Source organism: Blennius ocellaris (genome assembly GCF_963422515.1).
Source record: "Blennius ocellaris genome assembly, chromosome: 20".
Classification (NCBI taxonomy): domain Eukaryota; kingdom Metazoa; phylum Chordata; class Actinopteri; order Blenniiformes; family Blenniidae; genus Blennius; species Blennius ocellaris.
In genome coordinates this window covers 3562848-3580015 of record NC_137669.1, presented here as the reverse complement: position 1 = coordinate 3580015, position 17168 = coordinate 3562848, and the positions used below count along the sequence as shown (strand labels likewise).

The following is a 17168-nucleotide window of genomic DNA, read 5'->3' as shown; positions in this document are numbered from 1 at the left end:
AACTTGCAGTGAGTGAAATCCAGCATGGATGCATTTCACTTTTTGGGGCAGTGATTTGTGCTATTTTGTCTACGATTTCTAATTATTTCAGCATTTTTTACTCTTTTTAGTCATTTCAAGTCATTTTGAGCAATTTTGGACAATTTAAGCAATTTTTATTTTCAGAACTTTTTTGTTCAGGAGATACGATTCCAAAAAAAAAAAAAAAGGGGGGGGGGGTCGTATATCCCCATCATATTTGATGAAAGCTTCATGGAGCCACTGCAGGAACCTGCTGCAGAAATCTGCCCCATAAGATCCAAACACGCTTCACTAAATCTTCTCAGTTCTGTGCTTTGTACCTGCAGGACTTTCAAATCTCTCCTGCCACCTAGTGGCTCTCTGGCTGTATTGCAGATTTGAGTTACCTTTGAAAACATCACATTAGGCTAAATTAACTTCTTAAAGATTTCCCAGCTCTGCTCTGGCACATGGCGCCACGAGAGGAAGAAGTACTTCCTCCTCTTCCCAAGATGGGCGTGTGTGGGCGGAGCCAGACCAGCTCACACAGACACAGCAGATTCTGAATGCAGCTCCTAGGATCCAATATTCTAATGGATGAAAATCAAGATAAAGCTAGAAACTTTGATGAGAAGGTTTCTGGACCAACGAGACCAAGAGGAAGAGTTGAACAGCTGGAGAATAGGATCACTGAAAAAAACAAGAAGTAAATAATAAGAAAGTCACCAATTCTCCTGGTTTTCCTTGGTCTCCTTTCTCTCCCTTCGCTCCGGGCGTCCCCTGAAGTCAAGGACAAGTCAGATCATTAAGTGTATCCAACAATTTGAAAGAGTTCCAATGAACTTTCCAAAGAAGCTCACCGGTTCTCCAGGCTCGGGGATGACATTGGCAACCTGTGAGGACAAAGGAATACCATGAAGTGTGTCCGTGCTTCAGTCTCAGGTGACCTCACAGCAACCGACAGGTGAAACCAACAATAAATCAAAAATCACGTCTGTAATTTGTGCTGGAAAGAGAAAATAGGTGGGCAGACGGTCAATCAGCCTTCCTTACATTCCCCGGAATGCCAGGCAGTCCTCTGGCTCCGACTTCCCCCTGAGGCAAGAGACACTTTGTTCAGTCTGCAGAGAAACCTCTGTCTTCTGAAGAACGACAAGCCGCCGCGTTATTTACCTTGTCGCCCTTTTCACCCTTCGACCCCAGTGGGCCCGCCGGCCCCCTCTCCCCCTGAAGGACAGACAGATCATGTCTGTGAATAATGAGCAGGGCGACTGAGGCGTCGTTAATGAGTCTGAATGTGGCGTCACAGCAACTTAATGATCAAATCACTGACCGGGACTCCTCTGTCTCCTCTGGTTCCGTCTGCACCGGGCTGTCCTCCAGAACCCGACTCCCCCTGAAAGCACATCCAGTCCAGCTCTTCATTTATCTTTCTTTCATTCATTCATTCATTCTCAACCCTTCATGTTGACAAAATATCAATCAATACAAAAAAGCACAATAAAATCTACTTATAATGCCAATATTTTTGCAAAAACTCAAAATTATAATTTAGTTTTTCAAAAGCCAACATTGGGGGTTTTTTTTGTAAATTTTCAGAAACACTCAGAATTGAGCCTTTTTTTAATAGAATTCTGACTTTTTTCTTTTAATCCTGTACTTTTAACAAAAAAGAAAGATTTCTTCAAACTGTGACAAATTCCTTAAATCAAGTAAAAATTGTAAGGAAAAAAACATTATTAACCAACAGAATTCTTTGAAAAATGTCAGTTGTTTTAAAAAAGTCAAACTTCTAGAGAAGTTTGACTTTTAGAGAAGAAGAGAAAAGTCAAAATTCTTAACAAAAAAAGGCCAAAATTCTTTGAATAGAGTCAAAAATGTTCATGAACAAAAATGGCATAAGTCTTAAAAAAAATTTTTTGTCAAAATTCTAACAAAATCATATTTGTGAAATTATGAATCACTTTGTATTTTAATGTTTTCTTGATTCGTGTTTGTCTTTATTCGTTGTAGAAGAATCTGACATTATACGCTCAACCTGAGTTTGCATGTTCTGCCAGAGCTTGTAAGAGAACGTCATCGTGTTTCCTAAACCTCCAGTAGAAGAAGAAGACTTGAAAAAACCTTTATTTAACAAGCACAAAAATCAATGAAAACCATGTTTATCCCTCCTCACAGAGGAAAACAATGGTTTGCAGACAATCACACAGCGTGGAACCACAAGCAGGTCACACACTGTGATGGGCTATAAACTCAACACAAGATCACATAGAATATAAAAAGTTCCCGATCAGACAGTCCCCCTCACTACGTGACCACCGGACCTGCCTGATTCCCCACACTGAAATAAAACCAGTCAAGTCTTTTGTGAGTTTATAAAAACTGTGTTCCACCCTCAGGTGAGCAGTGATCAGACCTTTAAAAACATGCAGAGGATCAGTAAAACCAACACCTGAGACCTGGTTCTTCCTGCTTCGCCAAATAGAAAGTTTTGCTCATTGTGACGGACGAGTCCACACAGTGAAGGCTGAAGGTGACGCCTTCACTCACCTCACCTCACTTCCTTGTTTGCAGACACACCCCAAACATTTCATATTCACACCACACTTGATTTATTCCCTTTATTTATAATTAATCTTTCCAGTCGTACATTGTTTAAATGAAATGCACACGTTTTCACACTGAAAGACTATTGTTTGCCACATTTCTGTTGTATTAATTATGTTTTTCTATTCTGAGTTACTGTGCTGATTGGCGGGGCAACAGACCAGATGCTGTTCCAAGCAGTTGGCCCTACCATCTCTTGCCAGAGCAGAGGGGGGTTTCGTTTAGGTTCTGTAGTTTCCCCATCATTAGTTTGTGCATCGTCATTTGTTTCCCCCTTGTGTCTTAATTGGTTTTACCCGGTCACTATATATCCTCTCGAGTGGCTCATTTTGGGAGGTAAGTTTGTTGAGTTAACATCTCAGTTGTTAGATATTTTGAGTTTATTTTGTTGATCTCATTTTGTGTCAAAGAAAACTTAATTTGTTCTTTGTATCTATCAATCTTTCCCCTGAATGTCCTGATGGTTCATCACCACATTGAGGACAAAGCCAGACAACGAGCTGCTCATTGCAATCAGCTGTGTGGAAGCAGGAACACATGCAAATCCTGCAGGGCTGCGGCCCTCGAGCACCGGAGTTTGAGACCCCTGCCTTAGGGGAAGAATCCCCACCAAACAAATCAGTCCACCTCGACTCCCTCACTCCAGCCAGCGCCTGCAGATTCACACAGCTGCTGTCCAGCTCCTTCCCAGGGCAGGATTGGAAGAGGCCCAGTCTGGTAGTTGTAATGGTCAGTAGTTTCTCCTCGACTCCACTGGTCAGCACGACTCTTGTCTTGTGCAAAGGAACGAAGAGGAGCAGGAAAAGACCACCACACCTCCTCCACCAGGCGCTGGACCACTCTGCTGGACCGAACCCCCATCATCTCCGTCAGCTGCTGCGTGGCTGTCCGAGCCAGACGGCCCACCTTTATGATCCCTGTATGGATGAGCTGGCTGAGGAGAAGGCTGCGGTGGGGATCAGGCAGTTGTGGAGCAGAGGCTCCTCAAAGACACACGGCTCAGGCTTGGCGTCCGGACGGGAGATGTTCAGAGTCCTCCATGCCTCCATCATCGACATGTAGAAAGGACTCGGTCCAGAAAGGTCCCATTCAGCTGTGTTTGTCAGAAATAATTGTTTATCAAGTCCGAGTCTCCCAGCCTTCCTCAGGAACAGCTGTGCCAGTGGCGTCCAGACAGACGAGCCTCTGTAAAGCCTGCAGTCTGAAGGCCACAGTTCTGGAGATGGTGTCTGAGGCCCTGCCCCCCTCTGCCACAGGGCAGAGGGGGGCAGATACAGGACCGACGCTCACACCCAGTGTCGGCCAGTCCAAAAAAAATCCACCAGAACTTTCTGCAGTCTTTCCAGGAGGGACCAGGACTTTGACTTTGTGCCACAGAGACGAGGCGACCAGATTGTTGGCTATAAGAGTCCTTCCCCTGTAGGACAGCTGTGGTAGCACCCATTTCCATTTAGACAACCTGCACCTGATCCAGCACCCCCTCCCAGCTTTGTTTCTCTCTGTCCTCATTTCCCAACCACAGACCCAAGGCTTTTATGCCTGTGGTCCCTCACTTGAGACTTCCAGGGAGGTCAGGAGTGTCCTGAAGACTCCAGCGTCCCACCAAACACGCCTCACTCTTCCCCAGTTCACTCTGGCTGAAGAGGCTTTTTCATACAGAGCTAAACTGTCCTGCTACAAAAACATGTCATCCACGTAAGCCGACACAATCACATTGGACTCAGCAGCTAACGTTGGCAGACACAGACCCTTCAGCTGGTTCTTCAGTCTGCGCAGCAGTGACTCAACAGCCATACTGTACAGCTGGCCTGAGATGGGACAACCCTGCCGGATGCCTCTATGGACAGGTTCAGGACAGCTTAATCGTCCCTCCACCTTAATCACACATGATGCTTGGCTGTACAACAACTTTATCCAAGCCACAAATGTTTGTCCAACCCCAAACGCCTGCAGTGTTTCAACACGATCAAAGGCTTTCTCTTGATCAAAGGAAATAATGGCAGAGTTCAAGTTGTACAATTTGCAGCACACAAAAATGTCTCATTAGAAACAAATGATCATGTATTGACCTGTCGGGGACACAATAAGATTGTTCTCTGCTAATTAATAAGTCAATAAGAACTTTTAGTTTGTTAGACAGAGCTTTTGACAACATGTTATAGTCCGTGCATAGAAGAGCTAAAGGCCTCCAGTTCTTCAACAGGGTCACATCCCCTTCTTCGGCAGCAGGGAGATCACCGCACGGTGGCAGGAAGAGTCCCATTCTTAAAAGAGTCTCTATCAACGTGCAGCAGGTCCCCTCTGAGCAGGCTCCAGAAATGTTTGTAGAACTCTGGGAAGTCTCCAGGCCTTGATGGACTTCCCTCAGAGGCCATCTGTGACACTGCAGCACTCAGTTCCTCCAAAGAGAGGCCTGAGCTCAGAACCTGACGGTCCTCTGGACTCCGCTGAGGAAGATCCTGCAGCAGCTCAGCAGCAGCATCCCCGTCACAGTCCTCTGCTCCAAACAGGTCTGTGTAGAAGTTCCCAGCATGCCTCCTCATCTCAGCTGGGTCAGAGGTCAGCCGCCCATCAGGCAGTCGGAGACACACCATCTTTCTCCCCTGAGCCTCCGATGTCTCCAAGGTGAAGAAGAAGGATGTAGGAGCATCCATGTCCCTCAGAGTTCTGAGCCTGGCTCGGACCAAGGCTCCTTTGGCTCTGTCCTGAAGAAGAGACTTCAGTTGTTGCTGTTTTGAGAGCAGCAAGCCAGTGTCGGAAACATTCTACAGTCCACTGATTTCTGCTTCCAACTCTTCAACAGCCCTCCAAACCTTGGCTGTGGAAAAGGATGTGTACTGCTGGCAGAAACTTCTGATCTGGCCCTTCCCCACCTCCCACCACTGACTGAGAGAAGAAAAACACTGTTTTCCTGCCCAGTACTTCCAAAAACAGTCTCTTTTTGTTAAGCTTTTAATTGATTTAAATTTTTGTGAGAATTTTAACTGTTTTTCTTTTACCAGATCAAAACAGCTCTGCTAAAACTAGACGGTGATCCGTAAAACCAGCAGGGACAATGTGGCAGTTTACCACACAAGTGAGAAAAGAGGCAGACATATTAAATCGATCTAACCTGGCTGCACTGATTCGACCATCCAATCCTTTGACCCACGGAAACTGTACGTCAGAAGAGTGTTTATTCCTGCACACATCCACCAGGTCAGCCTCCGTCACCAGCTGAGAGAGGAAGTGGGAGGACTGGGGGTGGGGTTCTGCTCCTGTCCTGTCCACGCCATCGACTGGACAACAGTTCCAGTCTCCTCCCATCACTACAGTCTCACCTTGACCAATGTTCGTCACCACAGCCTTCATTTTTCTAAAAAGATATAACCGCTCTGCACCACCATTCGGTGCATACACATTAATGAAGCAAAAGCTTAAATCATCAATTTTCACTGTGACCATTAAAAGTCTACCTTTTTCTATTTCTAAACTTGATAAAATCTTTACGTTAAGATGAGGAGAAAAACAGATCCAGCACTAAGATTGGAGCCGTGACTCAGTACCTGCTGACCTTTCCACCACAAACCCCAGTCTGTTTCCATCAGGGCGTCACTGTGGGTCTCCTGGAAAAAGACTACATCTATCGTTTTCTGTCTGATCGTGTCCATCAACAAACCCCTTTTCTGTGCACTTCTACCTCCTTTTATATTTAGTGAGGCGACTGTCAAGGCCATCAGAGGAGGAGAGGAAAACACAGAACAGACAAAGAAAACCCCCCCGTGAAGTATGATCATAATAGTTATTTTGAAAATGTCATCTTTTTTGCCCTTTTACGGCCCTTTAAAGAATTTTTAACTGCAGTGGCATGTTTTCTCAAACGATAGCGCTTTTTCTCATCCAGCACTTCTGTGCTGACTGATTTCTGAAGAGCGCCGACAGTCTGGACGAACTTTTCTGCACTGGGAAAATAACTCCCCATGTCAACCTGCCGACCAAAACAGTCCTTCAGAAACTCATTGATCTCATCCAAGAAGTAAATATCATTGCTCTGAGAGACAATGCCTGCAAGTGATGCAGTGTCAGAGTCAACCTCGTCCTCTGGTCAGACAGCAGAGCAACTGGACTCACTCAGGGTCTGCAGTTCCTCCTCCATCTCAACACACTGCTCCCCATCAGTCCTCACCTGTTCATCAGTACCAGCTTTAGCTTTTCCTGCATTTTATGTTGGTTCATTTTTTCCCACACGTTTCTCGCAGCGTTATGCCGCCACGGACATGCGATCATTTGATGTCCCAGCTCTCCACACTCAAAGCATTTAAAACTCCCAGAGGTTGCGTACACCATGTAGACACCCTCCTCATGCTTCACACGGAAAGACACATCCAGTGTCTGAGTCACAGAGTCCAGGAACATGAACGCCTGTCTCCGCAGAGACGGGACATGTTTCAGCTTTGGGTCCTTGCAGCTCAGACCAACAGGACGGAAACTACTGGCGAACCTCCTCAGTTCTCGCTCCAGAGCCTCACTGGAGATGAACGGCGGGACTCCGGACACGGGGATCCGTGTGGACGGTACGGCCAGCGGGGACACTTGAATAAACTCGTCATTTATAACAACTCCGCTTTCAACAAGATCAGCCGCAAACTTTGCGTCCTTGAATAAAACCCACCAATGCTTTATTCATACGAGAAGCGTAGGTGGTGTTCTCATATCCCCCCTTCTCCCCAACCACCTGCAGCACCTGCTCCACGGTGGAGCTGGGCTGAGACGCCAACCGGAATCCATGTCTCAGAGACACGGGAGACGCCTCAGAGGACGCCATCCGGGCCACGAGACACGGAAAAATTCACAAAAAACACCAACGAACTAAGTTTAAACTAAACTAACAATCCATCAAAATTATCATACAAAACACACAGTTGTGAAAAAAAGAAAGACACACACAACAAAACCGCTTTTTTTTCCTTCAGTGAATTAAATCGTCCTCTTCGCTCCCTCTCAAACACACGTCCACACGTGAAAAGAAGAAGAAGAGAAAGCGGTGAACTCACTCTCTCCCCAGGAGGTCCTCTTGGTCCTGGAGGTCCGTCGTCACCCTGAAGAAGAAGAAAACCACACAAACTCAACCACCACCTTCACGCTGTGGTTCAGTTCAGTGTGTTTGATCCCGGGGCCGTACCTTGGTTCCAGTTTTTCCGGGGAAACCATCAGATCCACGTTCTCCCCGAGGCCCCTTCAGAGAACCACGAGAAAAACCTTTCAATCATCACCACGTACTGAATGTCAACACAGAACAAACCCAGAAACTACTGTTCTCAATCTGTACTCAAGGTACACATGGGGAGAATCAAAACAAGGAAAACAAAATGATAGTAAAAAGAGTCAAAGGTTTTGAGCAAAAAGTCTTAAGAACATTTTCAAAAAGGCCTTAAAAAGAGTCAAAATTATTTTAGAAAGTCAACATTTTAAATAATGAATAAATACTGTTCAAATTCAGATTTCTGAGAATAAACTCGATTTTTAAGGAAATCAAAAATGATGAAATTTAAGCTACTAAATGTCAATAGAGTTAAAAATAAATAAAAAATAAAATGTATAAGGTTTTAGACCTTGAAATGTAATTTTTAACTATAAAAGCAAGTAAAAACAGAACAGAAAACTCAAAATCTAGAATTGTTCATCAAACATTATTAAATAGTTGATGAGATTTCCAAAAGTGACCAACAAATGTAAGACATCTGATAAAATCTGATTTAAAAAAAAAAAGGAATAAAAATATGCAAACTAAAGTTTATTAACAGGAGTTATATTCTTTAAGGTGTTCAACATTATTCTGAAGGCTTCCCCATGTTGAAAGAGTCTTAGACAGAGTGTGCGGTCACTGACCGTGGCGCCGTCGTTTCCAGAAAGTCCATCAAGACCGTCTTTACCTGGAAGACCCTTCAAGACAAAAACTGACATTTAGTGACCAGAACAGACCGGAACATGATGTGGAGGTTTTATTCCTGCTGAAGGTCGACTCACAGGCTTCCCAGACTCTCCGGGTTTGCCTGAAAATCCAATTTCACCAGGGAGACCCTGGATGGAGGCAGAGACGATTGAGGAAAAAAAAAAAAAAACAGTCAAAAGAAGAAGTTTAAGAAAAATATCAGATAAAGATTTGAGTGTTGTGGTGACTTACAGGAGGCCCGGGGTGTCCCCGTGCTCCTGCAGAGCCCGACGGACCCTGAGGACCCTGAAAAGATTAAACAAATTGGACGTTTTTAACCCTTTGAATTTGAAACGTCATTGCACCCCCATCATTCTCTATCCACTGAACTATTCAGTACTAGTGTTCAACCACTAGAGGGAGCCACTGCAGCAGTAAATTCAACCCTGACCACTCCAGACGTCTGGATCTGTGCACGAGACTACAGAAGGAGCAATCAAGTCAATGCAGCTGCAGACTGTGTGTTTTGTAGTTTTCATTTAACACAGATGGTTAAAAAATGTATTAAACTTAAGGTTATTTCAAGCGGCAGCTCTACGAAAACATATGAACTTGTTGTGGTGGATTATAAAATATATTAGTATTAATTTCAGCAGAATCGTATTCAGTATATAGAATTGCATATTTCTAATATTAGCTTCACTGTATTTATGCTGATTTAGATGAATTTTACTTTACAGATAATTATAGTGCAACAAATGCTCCGATTATATAGAACAATATGACCTTCCGTCCACCAGGGGGCAGCAACACACAGGAAAAGATTATGGATAATTTCCTCTTAACTACATAAGATACTGTATCACACTTTTATTACACGGGAAAAGTGCAAAAAAAAAAAAAAAAACCTGTAGGGAAAACATAAACTATAACAAGAACTAAACTAATTTCAAGTATATACCTCTTTTTTTCTCTTTCCAAAAAAACCCCCCAACCTATTGATGCATTTCATGGTAATTAAAGAATGGACATAGTTGTTACCGGAGGTCCGGGGAGGCCGTCGACTCCTGGAAGTCCACTTTCACCTTTCTTTCCCTGCAAGACAACAGACGCGGGGTTAAAAATGGAGGCGTGAAGTCACAATGGAGCAAATGACCTAAAGTCTGCATCAGTCAAGCCTCACAGGGTGAAACTGGAAACTTCCTGGGTTTATATATTATTCAGATTTATCTTTGCATTCCCAGTAGAAATGTTCAGGATTAAGGTGAAGTTTGACATGTTTCCTTTTTGCGTTTGTGACTTTTTCGCCGAGGAGTTCAGGTGGTAAAGAGGTCTTCCCTCCGCGGGCCCCGGGGGTTTTGGCTCCGCTGCAAAAAGTAGATTGCCGCGCAGCACTAATGAGGAGTTAATCGCTCCCGCAGGAAATCGCCATCTTTTTGCTAATGTTTTGAAAGAGCAAATTATGCGAGAGCGGAGCGTCGGTTTTAATTACACTCCGTCGCGCAACGGGAGGATGAAGACGGAGGGAGGAACGAGGGATGAGCATGAGAAGAGGACTTTTAGCAGACAGCTACAACACGGAGAACAAACAGAGTTTCTCCTACTAATAAATCAGCGAACTGCTGATCTGGGAGTCGTATAAACCTTCGATTACCGCTAATGAGAGACTTGTTCACAGCAGCTTTAACAGTTTTTCCAATGTGCTTCAGTTTTTAGCTGCTTGTTTGAAAATCATTGGGGGGGAAACCAGTTCCAGACCAAGAGACTCAAAAATGACAACAGCACGACAAGGAGCCGCATCATGTGGACTTTTAAACAAACTCTCTTTCACAGACACGAAATGACAAAGTGAAAATACACACATAACATTTGATACATTTCCATATGGAAACACGAGAGTCAGAAAGTAGTCACAAGGCCTGGATTTACAGCATTAACAGGAATAAGTTCACCCTCAGCCACAATAATGTTCAGGGACCGTCTGCAAACTGCTGAAAAGCTCCAACAGGTACGACAGTTGTAGTGAGACCAAAGCTGCAGTGATTCTGGTGACACAGTGAATTCCAGGCTGGTTATCAGGTATTTTTGTGGTATTTCTTCTCGCTTTGGCAGCTGCTCATTGAGAACAATGTTTGTCCTGCTGGTAGCATATTGCCTGCCTCACACCGATGGGAAGGAGGCGGGGCTTTGTGTTGATGAGGCAACACGCACCTGAGCCTTTGTTTACTTGCTACTGTGGCTCGAACCAGCCCAACCTGCCAAATACACTGTAGCACCGGCTGTGGAGTGTGTTAGCGCTGTGGAGTGTGTTAATGCTGTGGAGTGTGTTCACGCTGTGGAGTGTGTTCCACTGTGGAGTGTGTTCACGCTGTGGAGTGTGTTCCACTGTGGAGTGTGTTAACGCTGTGGAGTGTGTTCCACTGTGGAGTGTGTTAACGCTGTGGAGTGTGTTCCACTGTGGAGTGTGTTAACGCTGTGGAGTGTGTTAATGCCGTAGAGTGTGTTAATGCTGTAGAGGGTTCTAACACTGTGGAGTGTGTTAACGCTGTGGAGTGTGTTAATGCTGTAGAATGTGTTAATGCTGTAGAGGGTTCTAATGTTGTGGGGTGTGTTAATGCCATAGAGGGTTCTAACACTGTGGAGTGTGTTAACACTGTGGAGTGTGTTAATGCTGTAGAGGTTTCTAACGCTGTGGAGTGTGTTTATGCTGTAGAGTGTGTTAATGCTGTAGAGGGTTCTAATGCTGTGGGGTGTGTTAACGCTGTGGATTGTGTTAATGCTGTGGAGTATGTTAATGCTATATAGTGTGTTAATGCCATAGAGTGTGTTAATGCTGTAGAATGTGTTAATGCTGTAGAGGGTTCTAATGCTGTGGGGTGTGTTAACGCTGTGGAGTGTGTTAATGCTGTAGAGTGTGTTAACGGTGTGGGGTATGTTAACGGTGTGGGGTATGTTAACGCTGTGGGGTGGGGAACCCTGATCCTCGAGAGCTGCAGTCCTGCACGGTTTCTGTGTCCTCACACCGACACAGCTGACAGCAATTAGTGGCTCGTTGTCAATCATGAAAACTCAGGTGTGTTTGAGCAGGGAAACATCTAAGACATGCAGGACTGTGACTCTCGAGGACCAGGGTTCCCCACCCCTGCTGTGGAGGGTTCTAACGCTGTGGAGTGCATTAACGCTGTGTTAATGCTGTGAAGGGTTCTAATGCTGTGGAGTGTGTTAACAGTGTGGAATGTGTTTTTACACTGTGGAGGGTGTTAATGCTGTGGAGAGTTCTAACGCTGTGGAGGGATCTAACATTGTCGAGTGTGTTAATGCTGTGGAGTGTGTTAATGCTGTCGAGGGTTCTAAAGCTGTGGAGAGTGTTAATACTGTGGAGTGTGTCGTTCCTTTACTGTTCCCATCATTATCACCCTGGTCAGGCAGGGTCTGTGTTAAACTTTGACAACACATCCTGGCACAGTGCTCTGAGTGATGCATTTGTGTACAACTTAAGAAAATCAGAACTCTGAGTTTCATACGAGAACTATTTAGGCAATGATTTCAGTTAATGAATTTACGAACCGCGAGGTGGCCTCCCCTGACCTAGACACTTGATGACCCCAACCCAAGGGTACAGCAGCTCAATGCATAGAGTACTTGAAGGTATTGAGGTTGAGCTTATTGAGGGCCCATCCAAAAAACCTGTTAGACGGAATAATTCAACTTTTACAATCAAACAATACTTTGCCTGAGGGAAGCATGATGCACTATAAGCAATCAGTCGTATATATTTTTCATAAAAGAGACATTCAAACACTGATATTGCTTCCCTAACGTCGCAGCAAAGTAAGAATGATGGATTTCAGCAGCTTGCTGTGTTTCAGTATTTCATGGGACATTCACATCAGCCTCATCCGGACAGTCTCACATCAAACTGAAGTTCTTACCCGCTGGCCAAACTCTCCAGGCTCACCAGGTAGGCCTTGAACACCCGGGGGACCCTGAAGAGAAAGTAGTTTGTTTGTTTAACAACATCTAAATATCAAACGCCAAACAGGAGGAAAGAGGAAACGTGGTGGAAGAGATAAATGTGGATTACTCACAGGAGCCCCTGGGGGGCCTTCAGGTCCCGGAGGCCCCGACAGTCCGGCTTGTCCCTGAAACAGGTCAAACACTTTAATATATAGTTAATACCTGTTTTATTTGACCTGCAATGCAGAGGAAAGGACACTTTGTTTATATGGAACAATTCAGGCTAATCAAAGGGCTTCCCGGTGCAATTCCACAGAATAATTAAAAAGAAAATGTCAAAACAAACTTTTAAAGAAGGCTTTTTAAAAATTTAAGAGCGAATAATGGACATTACTGAAATTGCATTGGAACAAACACAAAACATTAAAACTGAATCTGCAATTCAATCTATAGTTCTGCGTTTTCAACCTTCATTTACATATTCTATGGAGTTTTGGGGGTTTTTTTCCCTCTTTTTTTTATCAGTGTAAGAGCAGAAAAAGCTGCTTCACCGTTAAAACAAACTAAACAACAACAATAACTTTCTTGGTTCTGCAGTGGAACAATGAAGCACAATTTAGGCTCAGTTTATTTACTCAAAGTGAAAAAGGAAAACTTGGATTGTGTTTGGTGCTTGGAGCCACTGAGAATGGAACTTTTTGAAAACTGCTCCCCAGGTAGAACTTTTGAAAACATTCCAATGTTCTGTGTCCATGGAAATAAAAGAAAATGCTTTTCGAAAAATGCTGCTACAGTGGATGCGCTCCAGTTCTTACTAGTGGCTGTACAGGCTCATCTTTTTGTTTTAAAATGTTGTTGTGTAAACACAAAACCTTTCCAGAAAGAAAACACAAAAATGTTGTAAATAGTGCCTAAATGCATTTCGCATTTTTGGTTTTAAAAAGATCCAACTTAATGTGTTGAGTATTCACTCTGATCTGCCGTACGATCAAAACTACTGTTCATGAATCAGGATATTCAGTGACCAAAAAGCTGATATGAGACGTATTCAAAGGTTAAAAAAAAAAGAAAAGCCTTTCAGAAGTCATGCAAATCTTTGAATCGCATCTATTACTGTTGATACAAGCTAATGCTACCTTCAAGCTAGCGCAATAATGATTCAGCACTTTTTGATTTAGCAACAAGGTGAAAAGCTTCAACTAATACGAAAGCTAACTCGCAGATGAAGTGAGACGACAGCTCGATTGTTGTTCACTGAAACGTATTGTTTTTAACTGTGTTAATATACATCGTAATAATCAATTACTTGTCGATTAAATGGCATTGTAGGAATTCAACTAGCCTACTTGCTTGGTTCACCGTGATGACAAAAGCCTGGAAGTGCTTTGACGAAATTGTTGCAGTGACTAAGGGTTCATGACAACTTTCAAGTGAAAACTCATTGACTTTGCATTTTTGTTAAAGAAACGTTTGGCGTTTCCACAGAAATGTTTTGAAAACGATGTTCATTTACATGGAAACTGCAGAAACACTGAGATCCATGTAAATAGCACTAGTGGGGGCTGTTGTCTGTTTTTGTAATTAAGTATGCAGCTGTTCGTATAGACAGATGGCAAAGTTGGATTATTATGATTGACTTAAATATAAAACTTTCCCCCATTTATACGAAGTTGGAGTTCTTTTCAAAAAGTTGTGTTTTCAGTGACTGCCGTCTATAAGTATTTGTTCTTTTGTGTTATATTTTTACAAACAAGCAAAACGTGTAAATTTTTAGTTTTGAACCATAAATAATCAGTTATGCAACATCACTGTAGAGATTTGACAAATATTCAAATTTATTGTAGAAACCTACTGATATAATTGTTTGAGGACATTTACTCACCTTTTCACCCCTCAAACCATCTTTTTGCACCTGGAATTAAAACCATGAATACAATTGTTACCTGCATCTATAATCACAACAATTCAGTTTAAAACACAGGAAATGAACAGTAATCACTTCTTTAACAGCCGCCCATCATGTTAGCTCCAGTCTCTTCACCACACAAGCCTGTAATTGCTTCAAATATAATGCTTCCAGTCTCCTGGTGTATTTCTGGTACTCACCACATCCCCAGGTAGTCCGGGAAGGCCTTGCTCGCCCTGCGACACAGTTCACACAACAAAGGTGAAACACCCCGTCATTAGACGACTTTCAAAATAAACTCCTCCCTCCCTCCCTCCCTCCCTCTCCTTGGGCACTGTGGTAATGATTCCACCATAATTCATGTTAAAATGTGTGCGCTCATTGTGGGTTAAAGGAAAGTGAAACATGTGGACTGGGCGCCATGACGGTTGTGAGGGGCGTGGCCTGGGTGTGCGCCACAGGGAGAGTCGTCAAAGTGCGTAATTACAGGCAGAAGAATGATCTGCGCATATTATTTTCTCAGAGAAATGAGTGGGCGGGCTTCAGCGGAGCGGCGGGGACTGAGGAATGTCTGGAGCGAGCAGACGGGGTCTGATAATACCTTTCTGACATGATTGGATCGCTGCGTTCCTTCATGCTCAAGGCCATGGCCTCGCTCTAGTATCTCACTCTACTGTCTCGCTCGAGTGTCTTCTATTGTGCAATCATGCAGTTTTGTGGGCAGATCAACAGAGATCAGCCGTCTTACCTTGCCACCTTTGATTCCACTTGGCCCTGGTGCTCCAGTGAGTCCTCTCAGACCCTGTGGGAGAAAAAATAGGACAAGAAATAGAAATACAGGTTAGGAACAAATTATGAAAACAGATTGCTTTAAAAGACCAAGAAATCAAGACTTACATCTTTCCCAGAAACGCCAGGTTTTCCAGGAAATCCATCCAGACCTGGTTCACCCTGAAACACATGGAAACAGCAACTTGTGTCACAAGAGCACAAAATCAATTCACCTGAGAAAAAAACAATAATTGAAGAGTATAGCGAGATAGCACCCAGAATATAATCCTGAGCTCTCTTAAAGTCCCATCACCTTCCTACGTTGCACATTATCTGTCAATCTGCCATATTTGGTCAAAATCCCTCAACATGTGTTTGACTTAATAGGTGGCAATAAACATAGTTTTTTGGGGGGGGGGGTTTTGTCTATTGATACGTCATCTGATGTCAAAAGTGAACAAACAATTTTGTCAACAATAAAACTACCGAGTCCCAGGAGAATATTTACTGGGAGTCGTGACACTCTGGAGGCAGACGTTATTGTCCATCCACTGGGCATGTGCAGATGAGTGATTTACTACAGCCGTGGTGCACATGAGCAGCCTTTTCAAAAAGTTGTGTTCCCCCCCCCCCCCCTGTTTCCAGGGAGATGGTGTCAGTGTTTTCGAAAAATTCCTTCTTTGGATGTGTTTTCATAGAAAATGCATTTTGAGTGGCTCCCAGTACAGTACAGTAAGACAGACGCCCAAGACGCAACAACTTTTCCATTTTCACTTGAAAACGTGATTTTATCAGTGAAATGCACTTTAGGACACTTCTCATTTCCCTTTCAGATCCACATTGTGATAGAAAAGAAGAAAAAAAATCTACATCCCATGTGTGTCAAGCTCTTGGCTGGCCATGTCAGTTTTAGTGTCTCACAGAGGCTTGAAATGCATGTAATTGCCTTGAAATTAAATGTTATGCTTGTACACTCTGTGAAGTGACAATAATCTGCATCTACGGAAATACATGTTGACTCTGCGACCACAAAGGCCTGAAATTAAAAAAGCCATGTTTACCTTTTGGTGGTTTTCTAACAAGTGATGAAATAGATCGACAATAAAATCTCAACATGTCCCGGAAGAAAAACACTGATCCACAGAGCGCCGTTCAATGTTAGATGAAAAGTAAATACAAGCTTCAGAGAGACTAAAACAGCACATCTGTGTTTTGAAGCAGTGTTAAGTAATATAGATTTATGTCACAAAACACAGAGAGGTTTATGAAATTCAGCCACAGAGAAAAAGATCAAATTCTACAACAATTTAAAAGATAGAAAGCTTCACAACAGAATAGAATTAATTGATATGTGTCTCTGTAATTCACTTTGGAAGTTAAAATGTGGGTCGAAGCCAAAATATTTTAATTTTTTTTGCATACAAACAAATAAAGACAATAATTGAAGCGATAATTTCAAACCTATTTTATTGTTATTTAATGTTACAGCTACAGCCAGACCTTTAAAAGGCAACTCCTTGTCTGTGAAAATGAATTTGATGTTTCTTCACTACAGGAACAAAAACTATTAGATAGAATCTCTTGACATTTTGAAATAAATTTCATACACATAATTCAATCTTCATGAGTAAAATTTAACTTTTACACATGAAAAGTGAGAATCTTGAAGCGATTTATGTAATTTTTTCCCTCCATGACATCATCTCATCTTTTTATGGTTTTAGTTTACTTTCCTCATATGAAAAAAAAAATAAATTTCTCTTTTCCTTTTTAAAAATACATAAAACCGACTTTTTATTTTTAATTTTTTTTTTTTACAACTAAAAAAGTAGTGACTGAAGATTCTGTTGAGAAGGTAAAGATTTGAAATAATCCCTGTACTATATGTCTTATGTACTTGTACCTTTTAATCTCTGTGACTTTGAGCTACAGCATCACTATGAGTGTGAAACCGACTTCAACATAACACTGGATCGTAGGTCTGGAGCCTTCACATTCTTTGACCAGTTTCTTCTT

At 42.9% G+C, this 17168-nt stretch overlaps 1 protein-coding gene across 2 annotated transcripts in view; it reads right to left on the bottom strand.

The window, feature by feature from the left end:
- Window positions 1-17168, bottom strand: part of col22a1 (collagen, type XXII, alpha 1) — a 79710-nt gene that overhangs the window by 32296 nt on the left and 30246 nt on the right. For both annotated transcript variants that reach the window (XM_080515757.1, XM_080515758.1), the window contains 17 exons: window positions 15279-15332; window positions 15130-15183; window positions 14582-14617; window positions 14358-14387; window positions 12607-12660; window positions 12451-12504; window positions 9560-9613; window positions 8771-8824; window positions 8614-8667; window positions 8476-8529; window positions 7769-7822; window positions 7641-7685; window positions 1334-1396; window positions 1174-1227; window positions 1054-1095; window positions 861-893; window positions 727-780 (listed from right to left, as the gene is read on the bottom strand). In XM_080515757.1, coding sequence (XP_080371883.1) covers window positions 727-780; window positions 861-893; window positions 1054-1095; window positions 1174-1227; window positions 1334-1396; window positions 7641-7685; window positions 7769-7822; window positions 8476-8529; window positions 8614-8667; window positions 8771-8824; window positions 9560-9613; window positions 12451-12504; window positions 12607-12660; window positions 14358-14387; window positions 14582-14617; window positions 15130-15183; window positions 15279-15332 — 843 coding nt within the window. The remainder of the gene's footprint in view (window positions 1-726; window positions 781-860; window positions 894-1053; window positions 1096-1173; window positions 1228-1333; window positions 1397-7640; window positions 7686-7768; window positions 7823-8475; window positions 8530-8613; window positions 8668-8770; window positions 8825-9559; window positions 9614-12450; window positions 12505-12606; window positions 12661-14357; window positions 14388-14581; window positions 14618-15129; window positions 15184-15278; window positions 15333-17168) is intronic.